The sequence below is a fragment of the Neolamprologus brichardi genome, chromosome 15 (genome assembly GCF_056152115.1).
Source record: "Neolamprologus brichardi isolate AB-2024 chromosome 15, ASM5615211v1, whole genome shotgun sequence".
Taxonomy (NCBI): domain Eukaryota; kingdom Metazoa; phylum Chordata; class Actinopteri; order Cichliformes; family Cichlidae; genus Neolamprologus; species Neolamprologus brichardi.
Genome location: NC_142118.1, coordinates 24,562,156 through 24,579,014, shown reverse-complemented (window position 1 = coordinate 24,579,014; position 16,859 = coordinate 24,562,156). Strand labels below are relative to the sequence as shown.

The 16,859-nt window shown below is 43.7% G+C and overlaps 1 protein-coding gene across 2 annotated transcripts in view; it reads right to left on the bottom strand.

Annotated features, from left to right (window-relative positions):
• The window catches only part of arid1b (AT-rich interaction domain 1B), a 34,677-nt gene extending 28,284 nt beyond the window's left edge, over positions 1 to 6,393 (bottom strand). The window contains exons 1-2 of one of the 2 annotated variants that reach the window (XM_006793431.3): positions 5,272 to 6,393; positions 388 to 579 (exon numbers count right to left, since the gene is read on the bottom strand). In XM_006793431.3, coding sequence (XP_006793494.3) covers positions 388 to 579; positions 5,272 to 6,393 — 1,314 coding nt within the window. The remainder of the gene's footprint in view (positions 1 to 387; positions 580 to 5,271) is intronic. The other variant, XM_006793432.3, reaches the window with a different exon arrangement.
• Between the last annotated feature and the right edge of the window lie 10,466 nt (positions 6,394 to 16,859).

Genomic DNA, 16,859 nt, shown 5'->3' with positions numbered 1-16,859 from the left:
GTGAATGTGTGTGTGAATGGGTGGATGACTGGATATGTAAAGCACTTTGGGGTCCTTAGGGACTAGTAAAGCGCTATATAAATACAGGCCATTTACCATTTACCATTTAAACTGCTTCTAACTGGCCAGTGCAGCCACAGAAAGAAATGAAAGCCTGTAAATTACTGATAAGCATCACTTCTTTACTGTGACAATAAAAAAAGTAAAGCTGAAGACTTTCAGGTGTTGGATTTATGATCAGATTTATGGATGTTCAGTTTTATTGACGTCAGATCCTGTAACTGCAGAGTTTGAGATCCCACCCAGAACTACAAGTTAAATGAAACTAAAGAATTATTTTGCATTAATTCAAATGGAGCCTTAAAGACACATCTGAGCGCCTCCCACCTGCTGCTGAGGGTACTGCATCCCTCCCATTCCCACCTGCCCCCTGCTGGACATCCCCATCGGGTATCTGTGGGGGGTAGGGGAGCCGTAGGGCTGTCCAGGGTACGGCACCCCCTGTTGCTGGGAGTACAGGTTGTTGCTCATCCCGTATAGTTGAGAACGCTTCATCGCCATCGGGTCCATGGGCGGCACCTGAGGAGGGGAACACGGTGGATATTTAGTGACGCCATGAACTTAACACCATGTTTAAAGACACAACACGTGACTCTGATTCATCAGTGTGACAAAACCTCTGATAACTACAGAGCAATGACATCATCAACATTCATATTAGTAAGACTGAGGAGGTACTGCATCTTTCTGTTTGTTTCCACTATGAGAAATCCAAACTGTCCGTTCATCAGTTTTCTGCCACCATTAGGTCAGTCTTCTATATCCATCAACACCAAGTCTGACTGAGCACGCTCACATGATGGACCGATGGAAAGTTAAATATCTTTATATATAAGCTCCACTCTGTGTGTCTGCTTGGGGGCTTGGCCTACTGCCACCTGCTGCAGATAGCACACCGCATATTATCCTAGTAACTTACCCACTGATATGGTTTGTCTGTTTTCACTGAGGTTCATGGCATGTGCTCAGGTGTGAGGGTGTCAGGTGTGTCTCTGAGAGTGAACCCTCATCCGCGGCACGCTGAAGGCCTGCGAGGCCGCTTTAAGCTGGAGTCAACAGTTACGCCTGGGTACACTTTAATATTCACACTCACTCTGTATTTGACACACTGACATAATAATAGTAGGTGAGAGGAGTGACTCAGAGAGAACAGATGTTTCACCGCCGCTCCAGCAGCTAAAAATAGAAACCGCTGACGGATTTTACGCTTAAAAAACTGATGCAGACTTTTAATCCTGTCCTTTAATCTCCTCTCACTACACAGCAGTCAGCTGAGCAGAGTAAATAAAGAGAAACCTCAGGCTGGAGTGCTGCCAAGCCCACACAGCTGCTTCAAGTCAGGCAGAGGATCCACAGACCGGATGAAAACAGGAGGACAGGAAGCTGCTGCGACGAGGCCACGTCAGAAGCAGCCGGTCCATTTTCCTGAGTACTGCTATCATCACGACCCTGGCCCAAACTGCAGAACGTGTGTTTTATTTGGACAAACCTTTGGTCAACGCAACATTTCTAATATTTAGTGTTTTACTGGCTGATTTCTTGTAATGGAGGCTGATGGGAATTGTTGGAAAAAGCAGGAAAAAGATTAAAACTTAGTGGGGTGCTTCATCCTCCTCTGTTGCATTTGGTCCAATATGGTGGCGGTTAGCCATTATAAATTTTCATCATCAAAAACCAGCAAATAAAATCACTGAACACAAGTTTCATTTCATATATCGTAGATTGGGACTGGCTAACAAACGGGTGGGTGTGGCCAAATCAAGTCAAACAGAGACTGCGAAAATAAAACGGCTGATAGTCAGCGTGTTTTACCACAAGGTGGCGCTCAAGTAAGATAACATTGCTCAGTACAAATCACATTAACTCAAATACCCTGCAGACCACAGGCATGTTTAATATAATGAATAATATGACCCACAGATAGGCCACAGTAGTGCCACCATGTGGTGTGGTACAGAACTGCTTTAATCTCAGGAGGTTTGCCAGGAATCGCAATTTTGTACTGTTTTTTTTCTATTAAACATACAAAACTGCATCACATTGAGCCTGCACCTTTTTCCAGTCAAACAGCCCAATTTTACTCCCAGAACATCAAATTCTGCCGTTTCATCGGAGCCATCAGCATCTCACAGAAACACACAGTCAGTATGATTTATCGGGTTTATGTCGATAAATGTCGAGTCCCTCACTTCCACTTCATCATGTACCCACTGACGTCACATTTAAACACTATAGATCAGCATCATTAACACGCAGGGTTAATACTGCAGAGGCGCGTTTTAACCCAAACCACGTTTCCTAAAGCTAACCAAACAGTTTTTGGAGTCTACGATGCCGAGAACAAAGCAAACATAATAAGGCACAAACTGCAGCCTTCTCACTCACAAGCTTATAACCTACAACACCATCAACGTTCCATCCTTCTTACTGGGCCCGGGCCATATCATACCATTCATGGTAATACCAGTATAATGTTAGGTAATGATAAGAAAATGAAAAATCGCGATAGAATATGGGTAAAACGCGCATGCGCAGTGCTTTTGTTTTCATACGCACATGGCGGAAAAAGCATGGCGGCAACGGAGAATGAGAAGGGCGAAAGCGGATCGTTGAATGAAACAGATGAACCAGAAATGGTTTGTAAAAATGGTGCAACTTCAGTGATGTGGAAATGGTTTGGCTTTCGTCCATCAGATTCACACCAAAGCACATTTTTTGGTACAGCATACAAGGGGGCTGTTGTTATTACCGGTATTACCAAACCAATTTTATTGGTTTTATTTGGTGTTCTCGGTTACTAACAGAAGACCCAACAATTAAACTATTTTAAACTTTAATATCTGAAAACACAGCCAACGTGTGTGTCACTCCTGCATGTCAGTCATCCGATAAACCAGCTCCATAAACCAACACATTAGCTCGACTACAGGAATAAACTCGTGTATGAAACGTGCAGGCTCTGAGGCGCTGCCCTAAAAGTCTTTATTTCAACTAGAAAACAAAATCATAAAATCATGATCCACAAGGAGCGTCCACGCAGGCCGAGGCCGGCAGTGAGGAGGCGGATACAAACGACAAAGAAGAGCTGGCCGATCCACAGCAGAGATATTACAGTTACTATTTTTCTTAGTATTTATTCTGATTTCAGTTTTTATATAAGTTTCGGGAGGTTTACAGAGTGAAAATATTTAGAGTTTGTCCTCAGCTGACTCAGAGTCCTGTAGACGAGGACAAACACACAACATCTGCATTCATTTCATATTTCACCTCCTTTTAGTTGGGTTTATTGAGCTGCTGTAATAGTAATTTCACAACTTTTTAAATTTTTATTCTGCTAATTAAAATGCTGACTGCCACCTAGTACTAGTTTTAAGTTTAGTTATAATACGATATATGAACCTCGGCCCTTTTGAAACAACAAATGAGAGGAGAGGATGGTGCTGACTGCCATATGAAAGTCCAGTACACCAACTGAGAAGCAAAAAACCCAGATTGATTTTATTCCGGTTCACTAAATAACCTGGCCCTCTTTGTTCAGTCTTTGTGTGTGAAACTAATTCATTCTTTCTTTTTTGTGTAACACAGTGCGATTACACAAATCCTCATTTCTGTTCAGGGCATCAACACGTGGAATTAAAAGGAAACTGAAACAAATTTAAAGAGGAATCAGTCTTGTTGCATCGTGTCATCCTGTACACCGAGCTGTGCTCTCCCACCTGCCTGCAAGTTAGAGTTTCTTCATGTAAGCACGTATTGCATCATATTTTCCAATAAGCCAACACACAAGTTTAGCTAATTGAACCTGATCTCAGACACGGGAGCAGACAGTTTGCTGACAAAGATTTCTACCTGTGAAAAAAAAAAACTCGTGCATGGTTCAGCGTTTCTAACAAATAACTGTGTTCTTGTCCCCATTCAGAGGAGGTAACGGATGGTTAGTGAATAATAATTATTCACTAAAAACACATTTTATTAAAACAGAAGTTGATTTATTGAGTAGCTGAAAAATTCCTTGTTTGCATTCAGTCAAATGATCCTGAAAATAAATTAAGGGATCATAATTCCATTATTCAATGGTGACTTAATCACCTGCAGACCGGCATTTCCATTGTTTTCTGCTATTTTAAAGACCTGCTAATAATTCGAAATAACCTGCCGATTATTCCATAAATAAATCACTTTTTAAAAAAAGATCTTGTGAGTCTATTAACTGCAGTTAAACCGTGACTCTGACGAGCTTCTACAGTGCACCGCCGGTCCAGGTAAAGTGACACTGACATGGAGTAGGGATGACCGGGGTTGAGGCCTCCTGCAAGCCGGGCTGGAGCGGTTGCTGCTGCGGGGTCAGCCAGTGTGTTAGCCCCAGTGTTGTGTCGGTGGTGATGGGCACATGGCTAATCTGCATGAGTGAAGGTCAGGGCTCCCGAGCGGAGATGGGGCTATTAATAGGCTTCCTGCCAAGAAAGTTGTGGCCGGAATCAGAAGCTGAAGCGGCCGCTGTTGCAGGAGGAAGCGTCACTTGATTAGACCCGAGTCCCCGCCACACTGTCTTCTCCCGGCGGGGCAGAGAAACCGATAAAATCCGAGGAAAGAGCTTTATTTACCGGTGACCCCTCAAAACACATCATTAGCATACGCGAACTGTCAGATTTGAGCGGAGCTGTCAACCGTCAACCCTGTCACCATTTAAACCGCGATCTTTTCAGGTGTAACAATAAAACTGATTACAGCCACCCAGTTTACATTTTTATATATATTTATAACAAATTCGACCTCTTATAAAATCAGCAAGCTGCCTACTTTCACACACGAAGGCCTTTGCCGTTGACGACAGCTATATGCTAATGATAGCTTAGCCTAGCGGGCTAAAAGCGAAGTCACCTTGGACACAATCGAAAACTTCCCCAGCTCCTGTCATCACGAACAGTCGCTAATGCTTGTCATTTATAAAAGCAAGTAATTACACAATACAATTTGTTTGCTTCAGAGCCCTAAACGACTCATGTGGGTGCGGTGCTTAATTAATGAATCTGTCTGCAGTGAAAATTAAAAAAAGAAAAGAAAACACACACACACACCTAGCTTAGCAGCTAGCTGCCGTTAGCTATTTGGGTTAGCATCGCGGCTGTTAGCAGCTAGCAGGTTACCGGTGGTGCGATGTCCACCTGTCATTAGTCAGGTTATAAGCGGTGTTAATAAGCTGTTATTCACCTGAGCCCTGCCGACACCCTGCCCGGGATTCCCTGGGCTCATGGTCGGGTGATTTCTCTGCTGTCCTCCCCAGCCGTGAGCCCCGGAGCCGTACTGGGAGCCCATATCTTTAGCCAGCCCCATGCTCGGCTGTTGCTGTGCGGGATTATTATAATCTGGATATCCACCTCCATAACCCCGCATCATCGGACTAGGAGAAGTTAATAACTGGTTCAAAGTTGGTGTAGCCCCTGACGGGTGCTGCTGTTGTGGCTGCTGCTGCTGAGCCTGTCCGGGAAACCGCTGAAACCCGCCGCCGCCGCCTCCGCCTCCAGCCGGGGAGCTGCTAGCAGTCATCGCCGCCTTGCTGTGATTAGCAGCGGTCGAGCCTGCGCCGCCACTGCCGGGGCCCAGCAGGTTGTTCCCCTGGCGTGACGGGCTCATCATGCCGCCGTATCCACTGCTCCCGTACCCGGGCCGGTAGTTCGGGTAGTGATTGTAAGGGCTGTTGTTGCTGTAGCCTTCGTGGGAGTTGTGGACCTGATCCATGGTGCTGAGTACGGAGCGCGCCGCTCTTACCCCAGTCCCTGGGCTTTGTTGTCCGCCATGTTGATCGAAGCTAGGCCCTCCTCTTCCATTCCCATAATAATGATTAAACTCGGAGCTGGTCCCAGTCGGAGGAGGGTTGTTGTCGGTGCTGCTGGTGGCTGATCCCAGCCTGGCATCCATCCGCTCCTCCTCCTCCTCGCTTTGATTCAGCTCCTGTTCTCGGCTGCTCCCCTCCTGCAGGATGTTTGCTGTGCATCCATGCTGCTGGACGCTGCTGCTGATGGTGCTGATGGTGTTGTTGTTGTTTGTGTTGTGGTGTGTTTGCAGTTGGAAGTGGAGCTGCTGGACAAGCTGGCTGAACGACGGAGGTGTTTGGTGGGATGAGGAGGATGATGATGACGATGATGAAGATGAAGGAGGAGGAGGCTGGGGAGGTCCAGCACCACCAGTGGCACCACAGATACCTAACGTTTTCACTGGATGCCCACTGAGCATCCCCGTCTCCCTGCTCGCCACAGCAGAGGCACAGCCGGCCTGGCCTTTTGTCCCCCCTCTCTCCGGTCCCGTATCCCCCTCCAGGTTCTCCACTGACATCACTCATCCCAGTCCTCCACTTCTCCTCATCTCAGGGCACTGATGCCACCTGCAAGGCCACAGGTGGAAAGAGGGCGGTCAGTGGCAGAAATTTCTCATAATAATAAAAAGCCCAAAAACCCACTCTTCAGGTCTCACACCTCCCATGACCTCTCTAATAACCCCGGTCAGATAAGCCTGCAACACTGATTGGCATTTTTACCTTTTCACCCCCGAAATACCTGAGCCATCCATCAGCAGCTGCAGCGGTTCTTCTTCTCTGTGAGAAGGAGGTAGAGGGCTGATGCCAGGACATTATTTCCTTTAAAAAAGTCTGATAACCAGATGAGTTGGAGTCACTTTTTCATGTTTTGTGACTAATCTTATGACCGTGCTCCTCATCCTTCCTGTTTGCAGCCACAGAAAGAGCTGAGATGTTCCAGAGTGCTTAAAATTATTTAGAAACATATCTCTGTGCAAAGCTTGAAACATGAGCACAAATGATCTTTTTTACAGTCTGAGGGTTGGTCAGTAGAAATAAGCAGTTTATTTCCCCAAATAGAAAAACAAAACAAAAACATAATCATCCCGAATCTTCACCAGACAGAAACAACGAGAGGAAATCATCTTGGTGTTAAATCAGCAACAAGAAACAAGAAAGATGAGAATAATTATCTGAAAGCCGTGTGCACAGAAACTGCTTACATGTGAGTTTACGTTCTATTATTTAGAATCAAATAAAACACAAACAGCAGTTCATTAACAGGGGGGCTGTTTCAAACACACACCTCTACCCTCCACACATTACCCACATGTGTGTTTCAATGATATCAAAGTTTTATTACATTGTGGAGTCGAGGAGTTCATCTGAACTTCCTAAAAATTATTGCATACATCCTGAAAAAGCCTGAAACTGTTTGTTAAAATCAGAACATGTTTGATGTCATTTCATTTATGATACTTATCATCCCAGCACCTGGAGAAATCCATCTGACCAGAGGTCTGCAGCTGCTGGAGCTCCAGGCATCTGATCACTTCACTGATCTTCAAACATCACCTCACCTTCTGACTAACGACAAACAAAATGGGTCCGATTTTTCAGTTTACATACTGAAACGAAAGATTTAAGGTTCTTCTTCTTGCTGGACATTAAATACGAACAAGCAGCAGAACACCAACATTTGACAATTGAAAGGCAAAACCTATGACTCTAGTAAATGCAGTCCATCTACGTCCCCCACTGCTGCAGTATAGAAGCATAGTTTAATTTTAGTGAATTGAAGGCCAACACAGATGACTCATTTTCTCCACAAATATCAGATCTTATCAAGTTCTCTCCATATTTTTACCCTCGTCATCCACCTGCTGTAGTTCTGTGTCCCATCAGTGAGACCTGCTTCACAGTTTGAGAACCACTGCCCTGTAAGGTTGGGGATGTGGGGGGTCTGTGGGGTCAAGTTGCTGCCGTGTTTTGGGTCTATTTGTCCTTTTAGAGCAACGAGTCACTGAGGGTCACCAGATCAGACCGGCCTCTCCGTTCATGAGTCCTCACTGAGGCTGATGAAGATGAGGATGAAGCGAATAAGATGCCTTCACAGTCAGCCAATCTCACCCAGTCTGAGATTTTAGCCGATCTCAAAACCATCAAAACACCAAGTGAGATAAGCTTGGTGTTCATCCCTCCAGGAAAGAGTTTGACTGATGGCTCAGAACCTTCTTAGGATCCTTTTTGCAGGGTTTTTCTCTCATTTTAGTTTTTTCAGCTGTAAATAATAATTAAATAAATAAATAATTAAAATAATGTGAAGGCTGGGACTGAGAGAAGATGCTCTCTCTTCCACAGCATGTCTTTATCCTGTTTTCCTTCTCTCACCCCAACCGGTCGCAGCAGATGGCCGCCCCTCCCTGAGCCTGGTTCTGCCGGAGGTTTCTTCCTGTTTTTCCTTCCCACTGTCGCCAAAGTGCTTGCTCATAGGGGGTCATATGATTGTTGGGCTTTTCACTGTATCTATGAAGCACCTTGAGGCAACTTTTGTTGTGATTTGGCGCTATATAAATAAAATTGAATTGAATTGAATTATGGTGACCCTTTTATTGTCAAAACTAAAAATACTCTCACAGCTCCACATCATGCTCAGCGTCCTGCTCTCTCCATGCTCTTAAACTTCACTGCCTGATAAACAGGGACCATTTCACCCTCCTGAAATCCCAGTTGAACTCAGACCTGTGTGCACATTTCCTCACTGCACTGCACTCTTCAGATGAGCAGCAGAGTTAAACCTTCTTTATTTTAATGACCAGAGGATATTAGTAAAAAGAGCACCAATGAGAAAGAAGCATCGTTTACATGTTTAAATATTTAAAAGGAGTAAATATATTTATGTATTTATGTATTATATTCATTTATTTATTTCAATAAAAAAGTCTGTGTATATGAGTCCAGCTCTGGATTATTCTGTTTGGAGATTAAGTTTTTATCATTCACCTTCAGGGCCAAACCTGCAGTTCCTCTGGTGTCCAACAGGGGCAGCAGTGAGTCAGTCCCCATGGTAAAGCTTACAGCAGAAACAAACATGTTTACATCCTGATACATTTTTACTGATTTTTTGGTCTCTGTAGACCATTTCCACCTTTACCTGTACGGGGGGAGGATGTTTTTATAAGTCACCCATTTAAACTGAATTAAGGCTTAAAGTTTGTGTTAATAGGGGGCGTGGCCTCCTTAACCTGGATGGTGACGCAGGCGCCGGTACTAACTGTCTGCTAACCTTCACCTAGCTGAACTGGAGCTCTGGACAGTGTTTGTGCTGTTGCAGCTTCCTTTTAGTGAAACTATCTCAAGTGTGCGCCTCAGAGAAGAGAAGAAATCATCCACATGAAGGTTTCTCATGCACAGCTGCTGCTCTGCCCTCAATGAAACATCTGCCTCAGAGGACGTCTCCACCTTAGCGTGCAGAAATGCGAGCATGAAGGAGGTCCATCAGGGACCTTCCACCACAGCACTGGGAGCAGCCCAGTCAAGTAAAGCAGAGAAACTGGGTCAAAAAGCAGCAGCAGCTCTCAGGAACGCTGTGATGAAAACCAGCGCTCTGCTCTGCTGCTGGAAACACAACAGACACCCAGAATCAAACTGACAACAACCTGAAAACACAACCATCACACACTCAGGTTAGAGATACAACAACCGACACACACACAGACTAGAGATACAACGACCAAAACACACTCAGGTTAGAGATACAACAACCGACACACACACAGGCTAGACATACATTAACCAACACATGCACAGGTTAGAGATAGAACACAGCACACATCAGTAAAGAGATTATTAATCTGCCTTTCCACTGGTCGATTGATTGATTAGGTTACTTTTAAAGACAGTTAGCAAATATTTAAGTGAGGATTTTCATTCTTTCACTTTATAAAAAACATCAGGAGACATTTAATGATGTCACCTCAAGCTCAACCTGAGAGTGAGCGAAGCCGATTCAGTTTAATGTATCACATTTGATGAATATTAAAGGTTTTGTGGACATAAACAGGTTATGCTCACATGCTTCAGTTACTGACCTTAGCTCCGCATAAAGACTTTGTCTTGTGATGATGAATCACTGTAACAGGCTGGAAACACATCTAATAACACACAGCTGTGTTAAACCAGATTTCAATTTATTGGTCGTAGCTTTCTGTTCATGTTAAAAATGCCAACGTTGACCCTGTAATGTAACATTATATTTAGTTATGTTGATGTAAATTGAATTATTTTTGCAAAAATCTAATTCAAAAGGACCAATTTTTGAATGTAGACCTAAATCTGTTTTTGCAGTCCAGTCTCTGCAGACAAGAGTCAGTCTTCAGGTTTCTTGCTTGACCTTAATGCTCAAACACATTGGCTGAAGGCGTTCTGTTCTTTATTCTTTTCCCCCTGAGAATCAGAACTACTCTAAAGATTTTGGAAGGTTCAGACTTTATGTTTGTCTGTTATTCTTGTATTAAGCTCCTCAGGGTCTGGAGCGGGTTTTGGTCCATCACGGACGAATCTTTTAGGATGAAATCTTGAAATCCAGCAGTACCAAAAGGAAAGAGCAGAAAGTAAAAGCATGCTGCCCTCTGCTGGAGCTCTTTAGCAGCACACTAAGATCAAACTCACGACCTGCTGCTAATTATTCAAAGTTCTTGTGAAACATTGCCTACATCGGTTGATGGCACAGTTGGCATGGGGCACCCACAGTTTTGTTGTACCTGTACAATGACAATAAAGAGATATTCTGTTCAAGAGAAAATTATTCTGGAAGCTTTTACATGATTTTCCATTTTTTTCAGACCCTGCCTCTGAACATGAGCACCAACTAACAGGAACTGTGGTACAGCATGAGCAAATATGTGAGGGTGGTGCAGGACATGCATGAGAACAGTGAGAGAGTCAGAGAGGCTGATATGGTTTGGACATGTGCAGAGGAGGGAGAGTGGATAGGAGGAAAGGAGGAAGACGTCAGAGGAGATCTGTGGATGCGGTGAAGGAGGATGTGCGGAGGGTTGATGCTGGTATAGGGGGAGATGTAGGCAGATGATTCACTGAGGAAAAAATATTATGAATGACAACAAAGAAACGCATTACAAAGAATGACTTCACATAAAAGTGAGACCATAAATGTGTGAAGTGAAGAAGTGATCTGAGGGAGGTTACAGGTGACTCTGAAGATTTTCTCTGAGGGGTCCTGAAGACAAAAGCTTAAAAAAAAAATCACTTTTAGGTTTAAAGCCCAGCTGCTGTGAGGCTGCAGACCCAGATGAGCTTTAAAGGCAAACCTTTCTAACACATGCGTGAGACAGTTTGTCTTTGAACAGAGAAGTAGAGAAAGCTGAAGCTGTGTAACCACAGCATGCACAGGGTGTGTACTCTTTCCTGTTTCCTGTGTTCTTGGTTTCATTTTTGTGAGCTGGTAACAGTTCAGCAAGAACAAAGATAAAACCAGCTCAGCAGACACAGCTTCATGTCAGCAGCTTTCATTCCTGAAACACAGGTGTGGTGTTTGAGTTCACAACAGCAAACAGCTCGACAGTTTCACATGTTCACTTACACATGACTGGACCCCTCCACAGGCACATATATACATAGAGGTGCTGCACAGGTCAGTGCTGGAGTGCAACGTTGACACAACAGTGACTGTGAGAGTTTTTAATGTCTAAATTGTGAAGCTTCTCTCGGTGATGAGTGAAAAATGTAAACCTGCCTGCTTCCAACTTCCTGTTTTGTTAAAGTCTGACTGAGCTGAGAACTGCAGACGAGTCATTCAGTCTCTGTCCTCCATCAGTGTCTGTAACTTCATCAGAACATCTCTGTTCAGAACTTCTCAGAGCTGCAGTTTTTGTGACGCCCATTTTTAAAAAAATATTACTTCCTGTTCCTCCTTTCTGTTCCTCCAAATTAAGGTCGTAACACGTTTCTCGCTCTATTTTCACTTTCCAATGAAGACATGAAATGAACTCAGAAATGACCTTTACGAAAAGGAGTCGTTGTTTATCAGCTTGTTGCAGCTTTATTAATGGATCAATAATGGTTAAACATACAAACATTTTTCTATCAAATGTAACACTAAGGTGTTCATTTCATTAAGTTGTGTTTACTCATCAGAGCAGAGGAAACATGTTTTAGACACCACACATACACTGAATACTAATGTCATATATAACTGATTATAAAAGCTGGGATCAAAAAGTTTAATATAAAAAAAGAATAAAAATGATTTGAGTTTGGCTCTCAGCTCTGTCAGAGTCATCATTTCATGCAGAACTGTGACTGCTCCTGGCACTAACAGCATCTTCATTACTGACACTGGATTGACCAATCAAATCTCTTAAATCCCCTGCCCTACCTTTCCTGTGTGCTCATGCACCTTATTGAAAGAGGTTAGTGTGGAAGAGGTGGTTGATAAAGATGGACAAACAAAGAGAAAAGGTGGGGCTAAAAAGCTTAGAAAGAATAAGAAACTAGAAATAAACTCAGTAAACTGAGAACATTTTTGAACTGAGAAAGTCATGTCCTCTTTCGATGATGCGTCTGAGGGCGTGCAGAATTAGAACATCAGCGCCATCCTTCAGGTCAGATTCTGAGTGGATTTCCTCACTGGATAGATGTAGTCAATGTTGATCCCCGTGTCTGCGCTGAACTTAGTAATCTACATATGAAAATCACAACACTTCAGTTTAGAAGTGAGAGATTGGACCAAACCAAAGCTTGCACTGAAATACTTAAACTAATCCACCTTTTCCTTTAGAGATACGCTTTTGTAGACGTTCCTGATATCTCTGCTGGTCTTCGGACAGGCCTCATCAACTTTGGTGAAAAGGACTATTTGTGGGACCTCTGAGGAAACACAAAACATAAATATGGGTCGAGAAAAAAACGTGTGTTTAACCCTCTACAGCATAGCGTTGCCCTGAGGCAACAAACCACATTTTCATGCATTACACTGGCCCTTCAAAAAAAACCAAACTTTTTTTTTCAAATAATGCTACCAGACACATCTCTTTCCAATAAAATGATGAATTGAAGGTGGTGTGACTTTCATTTTGGTGGGGGAGGACCCCTTTCTGCAAGCTGCACTGCATGAGGGACATCTCCATTAGGAGGCAAGATAAAGATCACTATTTTACATATTTATAGTGAAATAAATGTATATTAAAAAATACTTGTATGTGCATGAATATGTTAAGAAGCATATTTGATTGTTTGTTCTACTTTTGTAAATTTATTTATACAGTAAAACTGTTAATTTTCATTCGTTGCCTCAAGGCAACACTGCGCAGTTAGCCCAAAATTTTTCAGGCATTATAATGCATTTGCATATGACTGTAGAGATGTGTTTGTCTGCATTTATATGATCATAGTCAATGTTTTTTACTTTACAATCTACTCATAATTACAGGACATGGATGTAAAAACCTTTTATGGAAGGAAACCAAGGGAATGTGCACTTTCTGTCCTCAGAAAGTGAGGACAGTGAGCTTTCAGGGAGTGACATTGAAGTAGAGTAGTGGATCCCTGAATGAGGTTTGGGGGATACTTAGGAGCTCAGGGGTCAGTTGGTAAAGTAACTGTGTCTGTGTGTGTGTTAGTGCCCACATAGCAAGCAGGTCTGGCCAGGATCTGGTATCAAGTCGGCACTGCTGGCCGACTTCTGGCATGATAAAGACGTATGTCATCAGGCCTGGCATAGATGGCACTGTCTATGTGATGGCATGCCATATCTGTCTTGATTGTGGCTTGGTTTATGTGGCCCAGGCCTACAGAAAACAGGTCTGGCCCAGATCTGGCATCAAGCTGGCACTTCTGACTGACTGGTGTTTTGACAGAGTGTATGCCAACCAGATGTGTGCCAGGTCTGGCAATGACGCCACTGTTTATGCGATGGCGTACCATATCTCAGGTGGTAGAGCAGGTTACAAACTGATCGGAAGGTTAGTGGTTCGATCCCTGGCTCCTCCAGTCTGCATGTCAAGAGTGTGAATGTGTATGAATGTAGTTAGGAAGCACTCAGTTAAGCAAAAGTGGGTGAATGTGGCATGTTGTATAGAGCAATTTGGGAGAGTAGAAAAGCGCTATATAAAAATCAGTCCATTCACTGTCTGAAGAGAGTTTCGGCATGTTACTTTTGCACTGTTTTGCATGTTCTGGCACATGTTGTTATTGCATGGCTTGATTAAGGTACACATTAGGCTGACATCTGGGGCCAGAGCTGAAACCGTTCGGGGCCAGCACAGGGCCAGCAGTGTGTCTACAACTGGCCCGTGGCTGCACATCGCCTACAGATGGCCCACATACTGCAATGAATGACGGCCCTTTGGTGGCCCAGATCAGGTTTGCCAGAGGTAATCCACACATGGGCCAGCACAGGACCACCAGTGTGTCTGAAACTGGCCTTGTGCTGGCCCATGTGTGGGCCACCTCTGGCAAACCAGGTCTGGGCCACCAAAGGGCCGTCATTCTTTGCGGTATATGGGCCATGTGTAAGCACATTGTGTGGGCCAGATCCGTGCCATACCAATTTTGCTGTGTGTGTGTGGAAGTGTATTACTTATTGTTGTGGGGACACAAATTTGTTTACACACTCCCATTGTGAGGTCTCGCCTACTTTATGGGGACAAATTGCAAGGTAAATCATTTAATTTTAGGGTGAAGGCTTGAGTCAGGGTTAGGGTAAGGTTCAGGCAGGGACTTGTGATGGGTAGAGTCAGGATAAGTCTCCAGGAAATGAATGTAAGTTAATGTAATGTCCCCAAAAGTGATGGAAACACAACGTGTGTGTGTGTGTGTGTGTGTGTGTGTGTGCGCGCGCGTGTGTGTGTGTGCGCGCGCGCACGTGCATGCGTGCATGGGGTTACGGTCAAATGTTGGATGTATTTTGGTGTTTTATTGTTCTGTGAAATGTTTGCATTGTTTATTTGTTGTTTATTTATTTGTTCATCCTTGTTGTACTAATACAACTTATTATAGAATAACTTGGAATTTTACTACCCTTGTCGCACAGTGTTGCCTTGAAGCAACAAACCCATATCTGTTTGGGGGGGGGGCAGGGTGTCAAATTTTATGATTGATATATTATTAGGGACCCTAAAGCTCCCCCAAAATAGGGAGAAATATTTTTTTCCCAAAAAATTAAAAAGTCATGCAGATGATGTTTTTACAACAGCGAGTACAGGAGCTGCCTGACGTGCAGTGGAGACTGTGAAAGCCCTGTGACCTCTGAGTGAAAGAGTAAAAGCATCTGGTCTGCTGATCTGAGAGAGCGAGGCGGGACGTACGGGTGCAGTAGGTGAAATGGGCCACAACCATTAAAGATAAATAAAAGGATCTTAAAATGGATTTGGAAACAAACTGGAAGCCAGTGAAATGAAGCTGAAACTGGACTGAGGACTGAGTGGAGGCCTGGCTAAACCCGATAAAAAGCTCATTACTGTAATCAAGATCGTTATAAAAGCATGTATAAATGTTTTGAGGTCACATGGTGGACAGAAGAGGATTTTTTACAGCTGCCTCAACTGAAAAAAGCAGAATATTCCGGCTGTGCTTTCACGAACGTCGTGTCAGAGCAGAATCCATTTTCATCCTGAAATTTGTGACAATGGATTTCTCATGTAGGGCCAGAGAGGAAAACTCAGCTCATGACCCATGAATACTTGTTATTAATCTCTGGCTCTCTTCCACAGCATGATTTTATCCTGTCTTCCTTCTCTCACCCTAACCGGTCACAGCAGATGGCCGCCCCTTCCTGAGCCTTGTTCTGCTGGAGGTTTTTTCCTGCTAAAAGAGTTTTTTTCCTTCCCACTGTTGCCAAAGTCCTTGCTCATAGGAGGTCATATGATTGTTGGGTTTTTTCTCAGTATGTATTATTGTGAGGTCTACCTTACAACATAAAGTGCCTTGAGGCGACTGTTGTTGTGAATTGGCGTTGTATAAATAAAATTGAATTTAATGTTTTATAAATTTACTTCTAATCTCTGTCTCTGACATGCAGAACATAGGATTAGATCCGTGTTAGTGCAGCATGACATTCAAACAGGGATGAGCTCTCCTGGAGGTCTCATCACTGTTTTACCTGAAGTTTCACTCTGAGAGTGAGCGTGAGCTGAGAGCAAACACAGGGTTGCTCTGACAGGGACTAGAAAGAGAGAGCATATTTCTCCTGTTTTGGCTTCCCTTCATTGGCTTCCTGTTAAATCCAGAATTGAATTCAAAATCCTGCTCCTCACATACAAGGTCTTAAATAATCAGGCCCCATCTTATCTTAATGACCTTGTAGTACCATATCACCCTATTAGAGCACTTCGCTCCCGCTCTGCAGGCCTACTTGTTGTTCCTAGAGTATTTAAAAGTAGAATGGGAGGGAGAGCCTTCAGTTTTCAGGCCCCTCTTCTGTGGAACCAGCTTCCAGTTTGGATTCGGGAGACAGACACTATCTCTACTTTTAAGATTAGGCTTAAAACTTTCCTTTTTGCTAAAGCATATAGTTAGGGCTGGACCAGGTGACCCTGAATCCTCCCTTAGTTATGCTGCAATAGATGTAGGCTGCCGGGGGATTCCCATGATGCATTGAGTTTTTCCTTTCCAGTCACCTTTCTCGCTCACTATGTATTAACAGACCTCTCTGCATTGAATCATATCTGTTATTAACCTCTGTCTCTCTTCCACAGCATGTCTTTTATCCTGTCTTCCTTCTCTCACCCCAACCGGTCGCAGCAGATGGCCGCCCCTCCCTGAGCCTGGTTCTGCCGGAGGTTTCTTCCTGTTAAAAGGGAGTTTTTCCTTCCCACTGTCGCCAAAGTGCTGCTCATAGGGGGTCATATGATTGTTGGGTTTTTCTCTGTATCTATGAAGCGCCTTGAGGTGACTTTTGTTGTGATTTGGCGCTATATAAATAAAATTGAATTGAATTGAATTGAATTGCTCAGTGACTGCAGATCACTTCACTTCCACTGGTGTC